The 14,945-nt window shown below is 53.7% G+C and overlaps 1 protein-coding gene across 3 annotated transcripts in view; it reads right to left on the bottom strand.

The window, feature by feature from the left end:
* The window catches only part of TECPR2 (tectonin beta-propeller repeat containing 2), a 62,391-nt gene that overhangs the window by 37,615 nt on the left and 9,831 nt on the right, over positions 1–14,945 (bottom strand). For all 3 annotated transcript variants that reach the window (XM_016165997.2, XM_036238213.1, XM_036238212.1), the window contains exons 3-7: positions 11,270–11,398; positions 10,569–10,700; positions 7,063–7,220; positions 2,455–2,767; positions 251–383 (exon numbers count right to left, since the gene is read on the bottom strand). In XM_016165997.2, coding sequence (XP_016021483.2) covers positions 251–383; positions 2,455–2,767; positions 7,063–7,220; positions 10,569–10,700; positions 11,270–11,398 — 865 coding nt within the window. The remainder of the gene's footprint in view (positions 1–250; positions 384–2,454; positions 2,768–7,062; positions 7,221–10,568; positions 10,701–11,269; positions 11,399–14,945) is intronic.

The raw sequence follows: 14,945 nt of genomic DNA, 5'->3' as shown, positions 1-14,945 counted from the left end.
CCTCCCACTGGCCCATCCCCCCCACCTCCCAGACACAACTGTACCAAACGGGGGACCCTGTGTGACGTAGGCCGTACAGTAGGTAACCTTCAAGAAAAGTACTGAAAACAGCATCTTAAGAATCATGAGACACTCTCCAGATACTTCCCCGTTTAGATAAACCTACAAGCATTTAACTAGCCGAACGGTGAGTTTTGTAAATTACAATCGGCAATCACACACACACGGCACATTTACAACAAATACAGACCTATCGATGCTAGTCCTTCGGGCCTGCTCGAAATCCTTATAATGTTTCTATCTCCCTTTAAGAGAAATATTTCATTTTCTGTGCAGGAAACAGACACGATATCACCTGATCCTTCCAAACCAGCAATTGTCGCCTGTCCAAAGAAAAAGAACACAAACGATCACGAAACCAGGCCACGGTCACAGAGGGGAGCATGAGCACGAGTGGGGACCCAAGCAAGCCAGACGGGGGCCGCGCTCTGCCACGACACCTTCCGGCACGTAGACGAGTGACCCGGGTGACGTCTGACGGGTTCGCGACCTCACCAGCAAATAAATGTGTGTGACGGAGCGAGCGGTCCCTCTCCGCCTTTCGGCCGCTCTGGGGACCGTGTCGCTTGCCCCCCTCTCCCTATGACACAGGGCGCCTCCCCCGTGGAGGGACCTGCCTGTGGCCCTTGCTCACCCGCACTGCAGCGCTCGCTGTGGCTCAGTGCAGCCAACGGCCAGCCTGGCCCTGCTCTGTCCATGACATTATGCCTCTGCCTGAACACAGTTCCTGTCTCCTGTCCCCCGAGACAGCGCCAACTCGACCTGGATGCCACCTAAGAGGCGTCCTCACCCTCCTCAGCAATGCCCAGGACTCGTGGCCGGGCTGGACCACCGCGCCTGCAGGCCCAGGTCCCCACTGTGCGCGGTCCTGGGGGAGACCAGTGTGCACGCGATTGCTGGCTCTGCATGATAAACGAAGGGGGGGTGCCCCTGCTGCCGCACCGACGCAGACAGCGAACTAAACACAGGACGCCCTGAGCCCGCACCGCCTCTTCACACATTCTTGCTATTCGGTCAACAGTGCAAATAAGAAACAAATTCACCCTAGAAGAGAAAAAGATCAAGTTCTTTTTTAATTCTTAAATCCAGATGAACAGCTAGAAACGTGACATTAATTTGAATGCTGCCAATCACGTTGCCATGTCGGCTGTGATGGCGGCCAGGACGTCTGCTCGCGGACAGCCCTCTGTCGCCACCTCTCCGCCTGTAAAGTGAAGTTAATGATGCCTGTTGGAGAAAGCAGGGGGTAAGTGCTCAGAACACAGGAACTGATGCACGGTTCCCAAGCGTCTTCACCCCACTAATTAATAAGTGAGCAGTAAGTTCAAAGAGCGCCCGGAGGAAAATAAAAGTTAAGTTCTCTACGATCGGGGAAGAACACAACTATGTCTTTCGAAATGTTCCTTAAGAAAGTCAGGGCTGCGGCGCCCTGCTGACGCCCTCCCCCACCTTGGCGGCCGGTGTTCCAGCTGAGGCAGCCGGGCCGAGGGGCCTGCTGGGTCGGGCAGCACCGGGCTGACTCCAGGAGGGAGAAAAAGGTTCCAGCCGGGTCCTGCCTGCTCAGCGCGGCTTGCTTCCCGCCACACTGGCACCTGCAGGCACGGCCGGCCGGGAACAGCGACTGAGGCCGCCTGAGGCGAGGATGAACGTCGTCCTCTGCCGACGCATGCACCGAATAAGAAAACCCTGTGTCCACAGCGAACCTCAACTCGTGAAAGAAAAGGTGCCCGTCAGAGGCCTGCGGGGCAGGGGCGGAGGACGGGGAGTGGGAGATTATCTGCGAGAAGCTCTGCTCTTCAGACGAGGAGAGACTGCAAGGAAACAGTTGTTTTACGTTCCCCTGACTCTAATAGTAATAACCGGCCATCACCCTGGTTTAGGCAGAAATTATTTCCTACTGTGATTCAATGATGTTGCAAAATTGTCCAAGATTTGTCCCTAAGTGAAATGAAAAAAAAAAAAAAAGGCAAAATAATACGGCTGCTTGGGTAAAACACAGGGTGGAGAACGCGGGAGAGAGCCCCTGTCCGCCCGCGCCGTCGCGGGAGGGCCTCGGAGTGACCGTCACCGCCTCTGCCCCGAGTGTTCACTGAATGCGCACGGTCATTTGGGAGTCAGACGGAAACGAGAGCCAAAGAGACCATAGAGAACCAGTTTGATTTTGAGCTTAAATACAAAAAACCCCACATAATTTCTTAGCGGGTAGAACTGTGAAAAGCAAAGCAAATCGCTGAACCCACAAAAATAATCACACCCTCATTGGATTTCCTTCACTGGCCCAGAGGGCAAAGTAAAGCCTCGGAGCCTACGCTGGTCCTGGCGTTCTCAGAGGGAGCCGGGGACAAGCGGCCCCCTGCCTCGGACGCCGAGCTGCAGTGCGGTCACTTCACTCACCTGGTTGATGGTGTCTAGGAGGTAAACGCTATATTCGTTCCAACTCAACACCCAGCCTTCCTGGAAGAAGCACGAAATGAGCCCCAGGTGTTTCTCAGGCAAGCTGCCGCTTCCCCCGTCGGAGGTCTCCAGACGCGGGTACAGTTCGAAAGGCGTGACTCCTCCGGCAAAGACATCTTTCAGGATGAACGTGGCTTGAACCGTCCCATGGATGTCAGCCTTCCACAGCCGGAGCCCCGGCCGTGACGCGTACAAGGTCAGATCGCTCTGCTTACAAAGTCCTGGTATAAAACAAGCCCCGAATTTCCCGGTGCTGAAATTACAAGAAAGAAAAAAAGAAGAAAAGAAGAAAAACACAGACTATTTAAAGTGATCATGTCAACCCTGATATTAACAGTGACAGGAATTTCCAGCTAAGCCTTAGCAAGACTGCGTTTTTCTACGTTTCTCCTGTTCATTAAAACACACTGTCCTATTGTCCTCCCTGTGCCCACAGAGGACACGGTCCACCTACACTCCCTACAACACCCCCGGCGGTGTGCGCCCTGACGAGCACACACCCTGGCTTCGAGGCCACCATCTACTGACTGCGCAGTCACTGCGGCTGGTGCTCCTGGTGCGTTATCACCACTCATTTAATCCTCACGACGACCCTGGAGGCAAATGTTACCACTCCCGTTGTAGAGGGGAAGCAACTGAGGCCAGAGGGGGTAAACCCAGGCCTGCCCACCCTCCCCTGCTCTGAAACGCTGCTCCCCTCCGCGTGACTGCCCTGCTCTCTCCCACGCCCCCATGGATGAGCTTCATGCCCAGGAGCGAGGCGGCCCTTTGAGAATCTCTCTAAACCATCAGAGGGACCGAAGTTCCCTTCTGGTCTCCAGGCTTGGTTATTTTTCTATTTTTAAAATCGTGAACGATCTTACAGAGGCAGAAGAACGTATGTAACATATAGGTTATAAAGCCTAATGAACTGTACTCCGGGAGCCCACCCCTCAACTTCGGAAGTAAACCACAGGTGGCATCACTAATGCTGTCACACTCCTAGAAGTTCCTGTCTCCTCCGCGCTCCACGTGCAGCTGCTAGACTGAATTTTGTGTTTATCATTCCTTTGCTTTTATTGATAGTTCGGACACATATCCACGCACTCTTAAACGCTGCATAATTTAGTACTGTCTTTCATTTGGATAAAAAACGTTTTTCGTATACATTTCTGACAACATATTTCTATAATTTATCCTTGTCAACCAAAAAAAAAAAAGCTCATTCATTTTCACTGCTGTATAATACTCCACCATTTACTTACTCTCTTGTTGGGTATTGGAATTACTTCTACTTTTTCATTTGGAACAACAGTGCTATGAGCATTTTTGCACATACCTCCTAGTACACAACTGTAAGAGTCTGTCAAGAAGATTCCAGAAGTGGAATTGTGTTGGGTTGTTGGGCAACTGCTGGGTTGAGCAAACTAAAGTGTGGAGACACTTTCAAACTTCTTTCAATGCGATCACATCAGCCCACCCCCATCAGCAATCTGCGAGTTCTCATCACGCCACAACTTTGCCAAGCCCCAGACATCCACCGGAGCCCAAATTTTAAGAGTTTCAGTTCAATCCTAAGTCTGTTGATTCTCTCTCCAAAAATTTATTGATTTTGAACAGTAGAAAGAGTCCTGGCTTTATCATGACTCCTGGGCTCAATTTCGGCCCTGACATTTAATAGCTGTGTGGAGTGTGATCTTTTTAGATCTCAGTTTCCTCATCTGCAAACCAGGGATCATAATTCCCATCTCAATGGCTGAAGTAGGGATTAAGTGACATAACCTGTGAAGGCACAAAAAGCAACGCTTGTGACACTGCACGCCCCCTGGACCGGCTTGACTGCCACGCATGAGGCTGCGAGCCCTCGGGGCAGGGAGCCGTGCCTCTCTCCTCGCCCCACTCACTCAGTGGCGCGCCCAGGCCCCGAGGGCCGGTCCCCAGGGCCCGTGCCCAGTCACGCCACGTTATCTGGGCCTCGGTATCTCCCTGGGCCCCTCTGGCACTTCAGTAACCGCATCCCTCTGGACAGGGTCCAGGGAGGGTGTCAAATATCAAATTCACTTTGAAACAAAGATTGTTAGACTAACCAAACGCTCACCGACAACTCTGTCATCAGCATCGTGCGGCATTATCGCCTCTGGGGAGATTCTCCAGACAGACCAAGGAACCAGCGCAGGGCGGCCCCTACGCCTTCCTCCCGCCTCTCCTGTCAAATCAATTTCTATTTGTGGATCCAATTTGGAAATCTGTTTTCTCTCTATTTACAGGTCCCCATAAAAGTCTCTCGTCACTTCCAGTGTGATTTGTTCACCTCAGGTACCTAATCATTCATTCTAACAAACGTTCAGTGGGCTCCTGCGTGTGAGACACTGTTCGGCGGTGTGGGCGACAGAAAGGAGAAATGAGATGAGGTCCCTCTCCTGCCCTATGACGCACTGCGGCAGACGTGTGCGTGAACAACTACGACGGCACCCCGAGGCGCACGGAGGGGGCACGTCCTGACGGGGGCATGAGCAGCCAGGCCTGGGACACCAAGGGACACTACCAGGTTGAGAAAAGGGGGCAGGCGTCCCAGGGAAAGGGACACGCGGAGCAGGGTCCTGGCGGGTGGCTGGCGCTCAGGCACTACCGAAACGTGTGGCGAGTGGGTCGGGAGAAGGTCGTTATGCTGGGGGGATAAGGAGCTAGAGCCAGGGGCAGACTGTCGCAAACGCCCGGCTTGGCCACCGTCCGCCCGCAGTGTGATTCTGCGACACCTGCTGACGTCCTTCTGTGCTGGACACTAGAAGTCCAAGTTTTAAGGTCCACGCCGGGGACCCCAACCGGGGCACAGAGCAGGTGGGGAGCGGCGAGCCAGCGAGCGAGGCTTCGTCTGTACGTGCGGCCGCCCCCCGGCCCCGCCTCGGGTCCAGGCACTGCGCGACCAGGGGCGACGGCCTCCTAACGCGAACCGGCGCACGCCGCGAAGGCGGCCTTCGAGGACCGGCGGCTCCGCTGGTTCGGTGTCATCCCCCACCTCGCCAAGGCTTAACGAAACCCGCGCCCTCGGAGGATGGGGACACACTTCTCTGTCCCTGCGACCTGAGACGGTGCCTGGCGCAGGCCAGGGCTCGACCGCACAGGCGCACCAGGAGGGGCTGACGGAAGCGGCCACGTTTCACAAGGGGCTGGAGGGCCAGGTGCGGGGCGACGACTGCTGGGTGCGGCGCGTGCGAAAGGCGGCCGCCCGAGAATCCCTCTCCTCACGCTCCGCCCTCCTCCCAGAAAGACACCGCCGACAAGAGGGGCGAACGTCAGGCAGAAGCATGGGGCGCCGGCAGAGGGCCGTCAGGGCCGACCCGGGAACACGAGGCCCAGGCCGGAGTCCGCTGTGTCCTGCAGGGCCGGCGAGGGCACTGCTACAGACAGGCCGACTGTCGAGGGCTCCGGGGGTACTCGGCCTGGGGGAAGGCGCGGGGAGGCACAACGGTGTCTTTTCACAGCTCGGTGCTGCCACGCAGAACACAGAACACACTTGCTCTGTGCTGCTGTGAAGGACAGGACACAGAGTAACGGGCGCCAGGCGACCGGAGGCTGGCTCCACCCGGCTGACCTCACCCGACCGCCTCCTCCCTCACGGCACCACCGGCCTCCACGGGCCTCGTCCGCGCCCGCCAGGCCCGCCGGTCCCCACGCTGTCAAGTCAGCCTGCTCCCCACTCTCCTCAGCGATTCTTGAGGACAAAGGGGGCCCCTCTTCTGGGAACTCCAATGGCTCCCATCCATCCTCCCCCTCCCGGACCTGACTCGTCCCCTCCTCTCTTCAGGATAAGGAGGGGCCAGCCCCCCACTGCACCTTTCCATGCCCCCCCATGGCCAGCACCCCACAGATGCCCACAGAGCTGCACAGCTGCTTCCGGTGGGGCGGGGCTGCCAACTGCAGGCCACCCACAGCTCCGCCCGTTTCCCACGTGGCGGGCAGGCAGGTGGACTTGGCCTAACACTTCTCGTCAGTTTTCCTTTCAGGCATCAGGCAAAGGAGAGGAATCTCTCAGCCTGGAACTCCTCACCCCTTCCAGACCCTCCCCTGCCCTCCCCTCCGGCCCACTCCTTTGGGAAGTCTCCCTCACCCCCAGGCCGGCCTGGAGGCCTGTTTACCCTCGGACAGCAGCCTGCACCCGGCACCACGGGAGGTCACACAACTGTCAACGACTTTTTGGGGGGGTCTATGATGTTGCACGCTCACATCTGCCCTGCCTGGCACGGCCTGCAGTGCAGAGAGGGCAGAGGGCTGACTGGGACCACGCTCCCTGTCCCAGCCTGCAACCAGGGCAGTGCTGGGCGGTGCCCACTCAGACGTGGACACAGGCGGGCCACCTCAGAGGGTTCTCGGACCCTGGCACTCATGCCAGCGTGGCCGGAAAACACAGACGGACGAACTCCTCCTCTTTCTGACGCCGGGACGAGGCGTCCTGGGGACCCACCAGGAACCCCACGTCTAAGAGCCGCCATGGGCTTGCACGTGGCGAACCGGAAACCCAGGGGGACTCAGCCCCTCTGCCACCACCGGGGGGGCACCAGAGCGGCGTACCTTCTCCTCGGCTGTGTTCCGACTTGCTTGACAGACTTCTCCTCGGTGTGAAACAGCAGGCTCCTCTGCGCGGTGGACACGAGCAGGACCTTCTGGCTGTAATCCAGCTGCACGACGGACGACGGCTCTTCCAACACCAGGTGGGAGTTACAGACGCCCTGCGAGAGAGAGGCCGCCGAAACCCCGCTCAGGCGGAGGGAGAGCAGCCCCTCTGCCTCGAGGACCGGGAAATGTATTTAGGTCAATTTACCCCTTAAAATTCTCATCAGACTCAGTGTCAACCACTGCAATGTGATTAGTTGGAAAAGTCCTTCCTACTGAGAAAATCGTCACTGCTAACATCTCTCGCAGGCCACGTCAAGTTTGATGAGAAACATTTAAAAATCCTGTGCAATTTCTCTTAACATGTTCTCAGCAGACAGTTCAAGGAAGAATTCACAGATATCTGAGTAGAATTATTCTGCACCATGTGTATTACTTATGCCAGTAAACACCACAATGGGACCGTCTATAAAATTACTGTGACGACGACCAGCTCAGTTCGTATTACACGCCCCCTGCCAACAGAGTCCGAAGCAATTCTAGAGACATTTTATCTTTGCCAACTGAAAGGGTGAGAGAAAACAGGAGATGAGAAAGAAATTCAATGATATTAAATATATTAAAGAACAAAAGTAAAACTCCAGAAAGTATCTTACTGCTAACACACAAACTACATTTCTTGGTGCCAAAGGCCAGCTTGCACAAGGCACTCCTCTCCTGAACCAGTCTCTTCCACTGTCTAAGAATACGGCGCAATCACACGGGCCTTTTTTGGAGGGAAAGAGAGGAGACAGTAGTCAGATTTATTGGTCAAACTGACACAGAGTAAAATTCACCCGTTTTTGATATACAATTCTATAAATTTTGGTAAGTGCTCACAGTTGTGTAACTCCCATCACCCCCTAAACGCTGAGGACTCTTAAGGCAGATTTCTCTCCCACATTTGCACTTACACAAGGCAGCTTTTCAGTGGAATGAAATGCACCCTCTCATGCTTTTGTCTTTTTTTCAAATCTCACAAAGTATTTGTGTCTTTTAAAAAATGTATGAAAACCTCAGTACAGCTGGAGAAAAAAATAAGGACACTGCTTTCTGCATGCGACTGTCCACTTCCAGAAATGGGGGTGCATGAGTAGTATTCTCCGCGCCGCCCCGAGGATGGGGAGTGGCAGCAGGAGGGCACTATGCGGGGACCCTTAACAACTGGAACGAAACACCTTCCCGCCGAGCAGTGGTTCTGAGTGTGGTCCCCAGGCCCTGAGAGCCCCTAAGGCCCTTTTCAAGGGGTCTGTGAGGTCGAAATCATCTTCATTTTGATACTAGGTTGGACTTGCCCTGATGGTATAAAAGTCACGGAAAAACACTCATGGAAAAACACGCGCTTCACCTAAGGATGGATGTCTGCTGGGCAGGAAAGTTACAATGTCATTGACTCTCGACCCTTGGGTAACGTACTCCGTTTCGTGCGTGCACACACAGCCTGGTGCCGTGTACAAAGTGATGGTGAACTCCTCTAGCTTTCTCTTGTCTGGGAAGCTCTTTACATGTCCTTTGACCCTAAATGATAGCTTTGCTGAATAAAGTATTCTTGGTTGTAGATCCTGGGTTTTCATCACATTGAATATTTTGTGCCAAGCCCTTTTGTCCTGCATAGTTTCTTTTGAGAAATGAGCTGCCAGTCTTATGTGTGCTCCCCTGGAGGCAACTAACTGCTTTTCTCTTGCTGCTTTCAAGATTCTCTCTTTGTATTTAACCTTCGGTATTTTAATTACGAAATGTCTTAGTGTGGGCCTGGGAGGGGGAAGGGCTCAACAGGAGAAACGGATGCTGCCAGCGCCTCGCCTGTGGCCCTTGCTCCGACAACTCGATGCCCCCCCTGTAAGTCCCTGGTGCCCCCCATGCAGGGTTCTGGTGCTCAGTGAGCGGTCCATCACTGTGAAAGTCTGCTCGCTACGCGGCCCTTTAAAGAGGCGTCTGCCTCGGCCTCTGTCCCACTCCGCAGCTCGGGACCGGGCAGCCCTGCGTCCTCTCCACGTTCCACCTTCTACCGTAAGGATGAACAGAGCCTCTATCACCTACATCGTTTTTTCCCAGGACACATCCAGTTTTCTAAGTGACCAACACATGACATCACAAAATCACACGAGTCAGAGCCCTTCAGGGCGCGAGACAGACCAGTGGGTTTTACTGTGATGGAGCGTGAAAAATTCACCTGTATGGTTTCAGACTCCACACAGTAAGTAACCTTTAAAGAAACTACCATCAGTCAATTTGGGGATATGATTAAAGAATATCCACGATTCTCTGAGCAGGCTACTCAAATCCTCCTCCCATTTCTAACTACATGTCTATGTGAGGCCAGCGTTTCTTTACCTCCTCTAAGCAACACATGGCATCAGTAACAAGCTGGATGCAGGGTCCAGGTGCCCTCTGCCAAGCCAGACATAAAGCAATGCCACTCTCTCCACTTGTTTTGAAAATCATTATTTTCGCAAAAATGTCATTAACATATAACAGGTTTATGATGATTTCAAAGTAAAATTTCACAATATTTTTTAACTTCTCAGCTTTAATTGCTAACACGGTACACACAGAAGATATAACTCATACAAATAACAGTGCTGTGGGGTCCCCTTTTTAGGTGTAAAAGGTCCTGAGAACAAAGAGTTTGTGAACTGTCATTACAGAAGATTTGTACTAAGTCAGTCGTGGGGCAGAGGGACTAAAAGTCCCTCAGCTACTCAGCTAGCAGGTGCGGCACCCTGCCATGCTAGGAATGGAGGCTACCGATGGCAAAATGAAGACTCGTGCCACCAGGGAGCTTGTCCGGTTGGGCTGACGAACACCACGAACAGCAAGGCGGGCATGAGGCCACACGGGTCACGGAACAGGCACGGCCTTTGGAGCAGAGCCTCTGCCCGCTGTTAGCCTGTGACCCCGGGCTAGTGACCGGGTCTCTGGGAGCAGTCCCGTCTATTGACTGGGGATGTGAACACACAGCTCAGGGTACCCTGCAAAGCTTAAATAAGAAGTGTGAGGGTGGGGGGCTGGGCCCCATGCCACCCCCCACTCTCTCCGTGCGCGTGCACCTCATGCATTGAGTGGGCTGGGGTGAGCCCTCCGCCCCAGGAAGCGCTGCCCTTCCAGTCAGGGGTATGAATGTTTCCCATGCTCCTACAGACCCTTCGGGCAATTAGGAATGACAGTGGCTTTTCTGAGTGGCACCAATAGACAGCAGGAGAATGAAAGGAGTGGACATTCCAGTAGACACAAAGGCTAACCCTTCAGTCACAGAAGCAGAAGCTTATAAAACTTTAGGAAAGTTCTTGAAAGAAAACGTTAAAAATAGCAGTTGAGATTATAAAGGGATGATGATCAAGAACGCAGGCTGACTAAAAATACAATTATGAATATAATTTCTCCAAATGTAAGAAGGTCGACGATACTTCTGAAAATGCTTTTACCTGGTCTAGATCCAGAGAAGAATAGACAATTTTCCCTTTGTCGTCTCCAGAGAACAATTTCATTCCATTGGGGCTCCAAGCCAGAGCTGTTATGCTATTTTTGTGAATACCGGTGACATCAAATCTCCGAAGCTATGAATAAACGATAAAAATACACACGAGGAAAATAAGAGAACACACGGTGAGAGAGGGAGCCAAGCGGACGAGGTGGCGGCCTTCTTACTCCGGGAGGGGCTGGCTTCCACCTTCACGACCCACGGACGACCGCAGGAGAATATCAAGCAGAATTTAAATCACCCTCATGCAGGGGTCCCCAGTCTCCGGGCCGTAGGCCGGTACCAGCCTGTGGCCTGTTAGGAACCGGGCCGAAGAGCAGGAGGTGAGCGGCGGGCGAGCGAAGCTTCACCTGTGTCTGCAGCCGCCCCCCAGCGCTAGCATCACCGCCTCAGCTCCGCCTCAGATCATCAGGCATCGGATTCTCATGGGAGCACCGGTCCCTGGGGCCATAAAGGCTGGGGACCACAGCCCTTATGTGTTTTCTGCCAAATGTCCTACTAAGAACAAAAATGTTACCTGCCTATAAAGAACACAGTGTAAGCGTCTCTAAGCATGTATTTTTGAAGGAGATGAGGATTTCTCACTGTAAAATCCATGAGGAATTTGCCAAGAAATCAACAAGTGCTAATGCGTTTAGTGCTCACCTGCTTATTTCTCCCGGGCAAGGAAGACACGAGCTGGAACACTGCGACCCTCCCGGAAGCTGTGCCTGCAGCCACGAGGTCGTCGAAGCAGCTCAGCAGCTTCACCATCGTGATGGATTCCGTCTTTCCCTAAAAGAGGAAACACCCAAAATCAAAACCTGAAGCAGGCCGGCTTTCAAAATGTAAAACATTTCCAGTGGAGTGGAAAAACTTCACGGGGCTGCAGACAGAAGATGGATACAACGCAGCAAGATAATTATATCTGTCAAAACCCTCCTTTTCTAGGTTTTTAACTTCTGAAATAACAAAATTAAAAACTGCATTTCTGATACAGGAAATGCAGATCAGTCAAGTGTCTGAACACGCTGAGCTCTTATCAAGAGAGGACCAAGGCGCCCAGACGAGGGAGGCGCTGCCCCCAAGCAGGAGTCCAGGATGGGGAGAGCGCCCCTGGGTCCGAGCTCTGCCTTCTTTTATCAGGGTGGACCAGCCATTCAACCCCTGCGGTGCGCGGATCAGCCAGATGGCACACCTGGAAGGGCTTTATAAATGATTCCTGGTGTCCTGGTTCTGAGATCGAAAATCATATTAAATAACATTAATGCAAGCTTAATTGGTTTATTAAAAAGCACATGTACGAGCACTGCATAAAGATATTCAGGCTTCCAGGCCACGTGAGAAATCATTTTTTTTTTTTTTGAAACCATTCATTCAGCAAAATTACACAACCATATGACCCTGCTGAGACATCCAGCAAAATCTCCAATAAGCCACTCTGATGCCCGCTGCGGCCATGCAGAAGGCAGGCGATCTGTCAGATAGGTAAGCACACCCCTCTCTGTTCGGGGTGTTGAGTCAGCTGCTACGGTAACATAAACTAAGGCAGGTCGTAGGCCCCCCTCTGGAAGCTTAGCTGTGGCAATGAGATGGGCGCCTGAAAAGCCACCCACAGCCCGTGGGGACGCGAATGACGGAGCGCACCCTCATCGGGTACTTGACAGTTTTGGGGGATTCTCATGGGCTGTAAGGCCAGCTGGTGCTAAGACCGAGGTACAGGTGAGAGGCTTGGATCTTAAGCCGTTAAGAGGAGCCCTCGAAGACCCCTGATTGTGCCGGTGTGTCAGTCAGAGGGGATTTGGAGCGGGGGCCGGGCAGGAAGCCCACTGGGAGCCCCGGGCAGCAGTCCGGGCCTAGTCCGGAGAAGCGGCAGACTGAATGGGACCCAGGGGAGCACGCCGGACAGAGACGGGCTCTCTGTGACGACTTAAATAAGACATGAATTCACTGAATTCATAAGAACTGTTTCACTGCTTTCCTCCTTTTACTAACAAAACACCGCGGTTTGAAGTCTGAACGTTTATACAGCTTTACAACGAGCCGAAAGCTGAACGAAGGGCTCCGCTCTCCTCGGCCCCGCAGGGCAGGCCGCAGTCGGGGCTGGCCCTGGCCCTGAGGAGGCCCCTGGGGCCAGGGACCCCGCGAAGGAAGACGACGTGCAGCCGAGAGACGAGAGCAACGCCCCTGACGTGCCGGGCGAGGCGCCCATGCGAGGTGAGGCGGGGGTCGCGGCGCCCGTCTCCCTCCGGCCGCCCCACGGCCCGTGCTGGACACACGCGCGGCGGCTCGGGCGCGCGCGCACGCGGGTTTTCCGCGCGCTGTTCTCTCCGGCGGCCCGGCCGGCCGCCTGGGGCTGGCGCCGCGGGGCCTTCCCGAAGCCTCGCAAGTCCTCCCGCCCAGGGCGGCCACCCCTCCCCTCTTCCGCCACCAGTATCCCGACTCTTTGACGCGTTACAATTTCATACGTATTTTTACTCACCCTATCAACTGCTGTTAAAAAAAATGGTTGGAATTAAACTGAATTTATGTCAATTTAGGGAGGATGAACATCTAATAAAATACAATTTTTACTGAGTTACTATAAAAAATATTGAAAACTACACATTCCCAGTGTCTAATGAAGGCAAGCAGCCCGTGCCGAGGAGGCCCGTGACACCCTGTGCACGGGGCCACTGGCCTCCCAGGTGGCGGTCCCGGGCCCCTGGTCGGCGCGGCTACGGGTTTCTCCACAGGGAAGGCAGGGGAAGGCGTCTGGCAAATGCACCTCTGGCCGACGTGCGAGACAAAACCCCCATTTCCACATTGCTTTGAAAGATACAGTAGGTGCAGCGTCAGGTGAACACTTAGAAGCACGTGCTTTCTGGCTGGAAACGTCGCAGGCGGGTTCCCATGCTGAGGCCTGTCCCTCCCTCTGCTTGCATGCCACCCCGGACGTGTCGGCGTGGCGTGCTGGGGACTCCCCTTCGGTCTTTGTTCAGCCGTCACCTTCTCAGCCAGCCCTCCCCTGAAGGTCCCATTTAAGACTGGGCCCCCGCTGGCACGCCCGCCGCCCTCCCCGCTTCCCCCCGCCCTCGCACGGGCCCCCCTCGACTGTCTGCGCGTCTCTCCCGTTTCTGGCTCTCCCCATGAGATGCCGAGCTCCACGATGACAGCGGCTTCGCCTGCTGTGTTCTCCAGTGCACCTCGGGACCGGAAATGGGCCCGGCACGTCCTCAGCCCTCGACAAACACCGAACGGATGCAGAGGGCAAGTGTGGAAAAGTGAGAACGAGCATGGCTGTGCTTAGTGCAAAGACAGTTCTGAAGGCGAAGCCGTGAGCTTCCACAGCTCGCTGAATGCTAAGGAGAGAGCGATCATACGTCTCGTGTCAAAACAGAAAATGAGAAACTCAGGTCGAGTTGTGTTTCGGGTTTGTTCTCGTGTGTGTCACACCCAGAGACCTAACGAGTTCATACCATTTTGTAGTTATCATCGGTTCCTCAAGTTTTCTCCGTGCTTTTGGCACTAGCTAGGAAGAATTTCTCGTGTCTCCATCTGCCCTCTCCTACTTGTGCAGGGAAAAAAGGTTTCCAAAAACGTTATTCTGAAAACACATGCCAGGCTACATTTACCCCATAAAAGGTCCGCTTTCTTCTCTAAGAACACGCTTCATTTTAAAACACGATTTCGTCTGTGTCACACGTGCATTTCTTAGAGGGTAAACCGCTTCTTATTTTTAGTTAGCTTCTCACAAAATCTTAGACTTTCCCTCAATTAACTGGGTTGAGGCACCGCTCAATTTTCCCCTGGAAATTCCGGAGACCCAGAATCTGGTTTCTAACTGTCCTGACACCCAGACTCTGCGGGAGCCCTGCCCTCTCTCACAGGAAGTGAGCACCATGGCCTGGCAACCAGCTACGCGGCTGGGAGCAGGAACCTTACCGTCTGTGTCTCCGTAAAGCCTGGGGATTGTGCCAAAAGGTTCTAAGACCCAGCCGGCTCTGAAGATGAAAATGACAGTAACAACGACATAAACATTTAATTCAGCTCTAGGTTCACATGCTACTGACTGAAAGGCAAAATAAATCTTTGTCCTGTTGTTTATTCAAGTAATACATGAGTACAGCCTCGTGACCCAAAAATGCTAACAGTTCCACAGCATCAAAGTGAGACAACGAACGCTTCCCCTTCCCGCCTGCCCTCAGCTGACCCGCACCAGGGCCCTCTGAGGGGCAGGCGGCCTCACACCACTGGGTGTCCCTCCGGTCTCTTCTTGTGTTTTACAGGGACATCTGGTTTTGTTTTCAAACCCTAACATTCGAATTTCAAGTTTTATGTTCTTTCCAAAACAGATTTTTTT

The sequence above is a fragment of the Rousettus aegyptiacus genome, unplaced genomic scaffold, assembly GCF_014176215.1.
Source record: "Rousettus aegyptiacus isolate mRouAeg1 unplaced genomic scaffold, mRouAeg1.p scaffold_m13_p_3, whole genome shotgun sequence".
NCBI classification, from domain to species: domain Eukaryota; kingdom Metazoa; phylum Chordata; class Mammalia; order Chiroptera; family Pteropodidae; genus Rousettus; species Rousettus aegyptiacus.
This window is presented reverse-complemented; position numbering and strand designations above follow the sequence as displayed.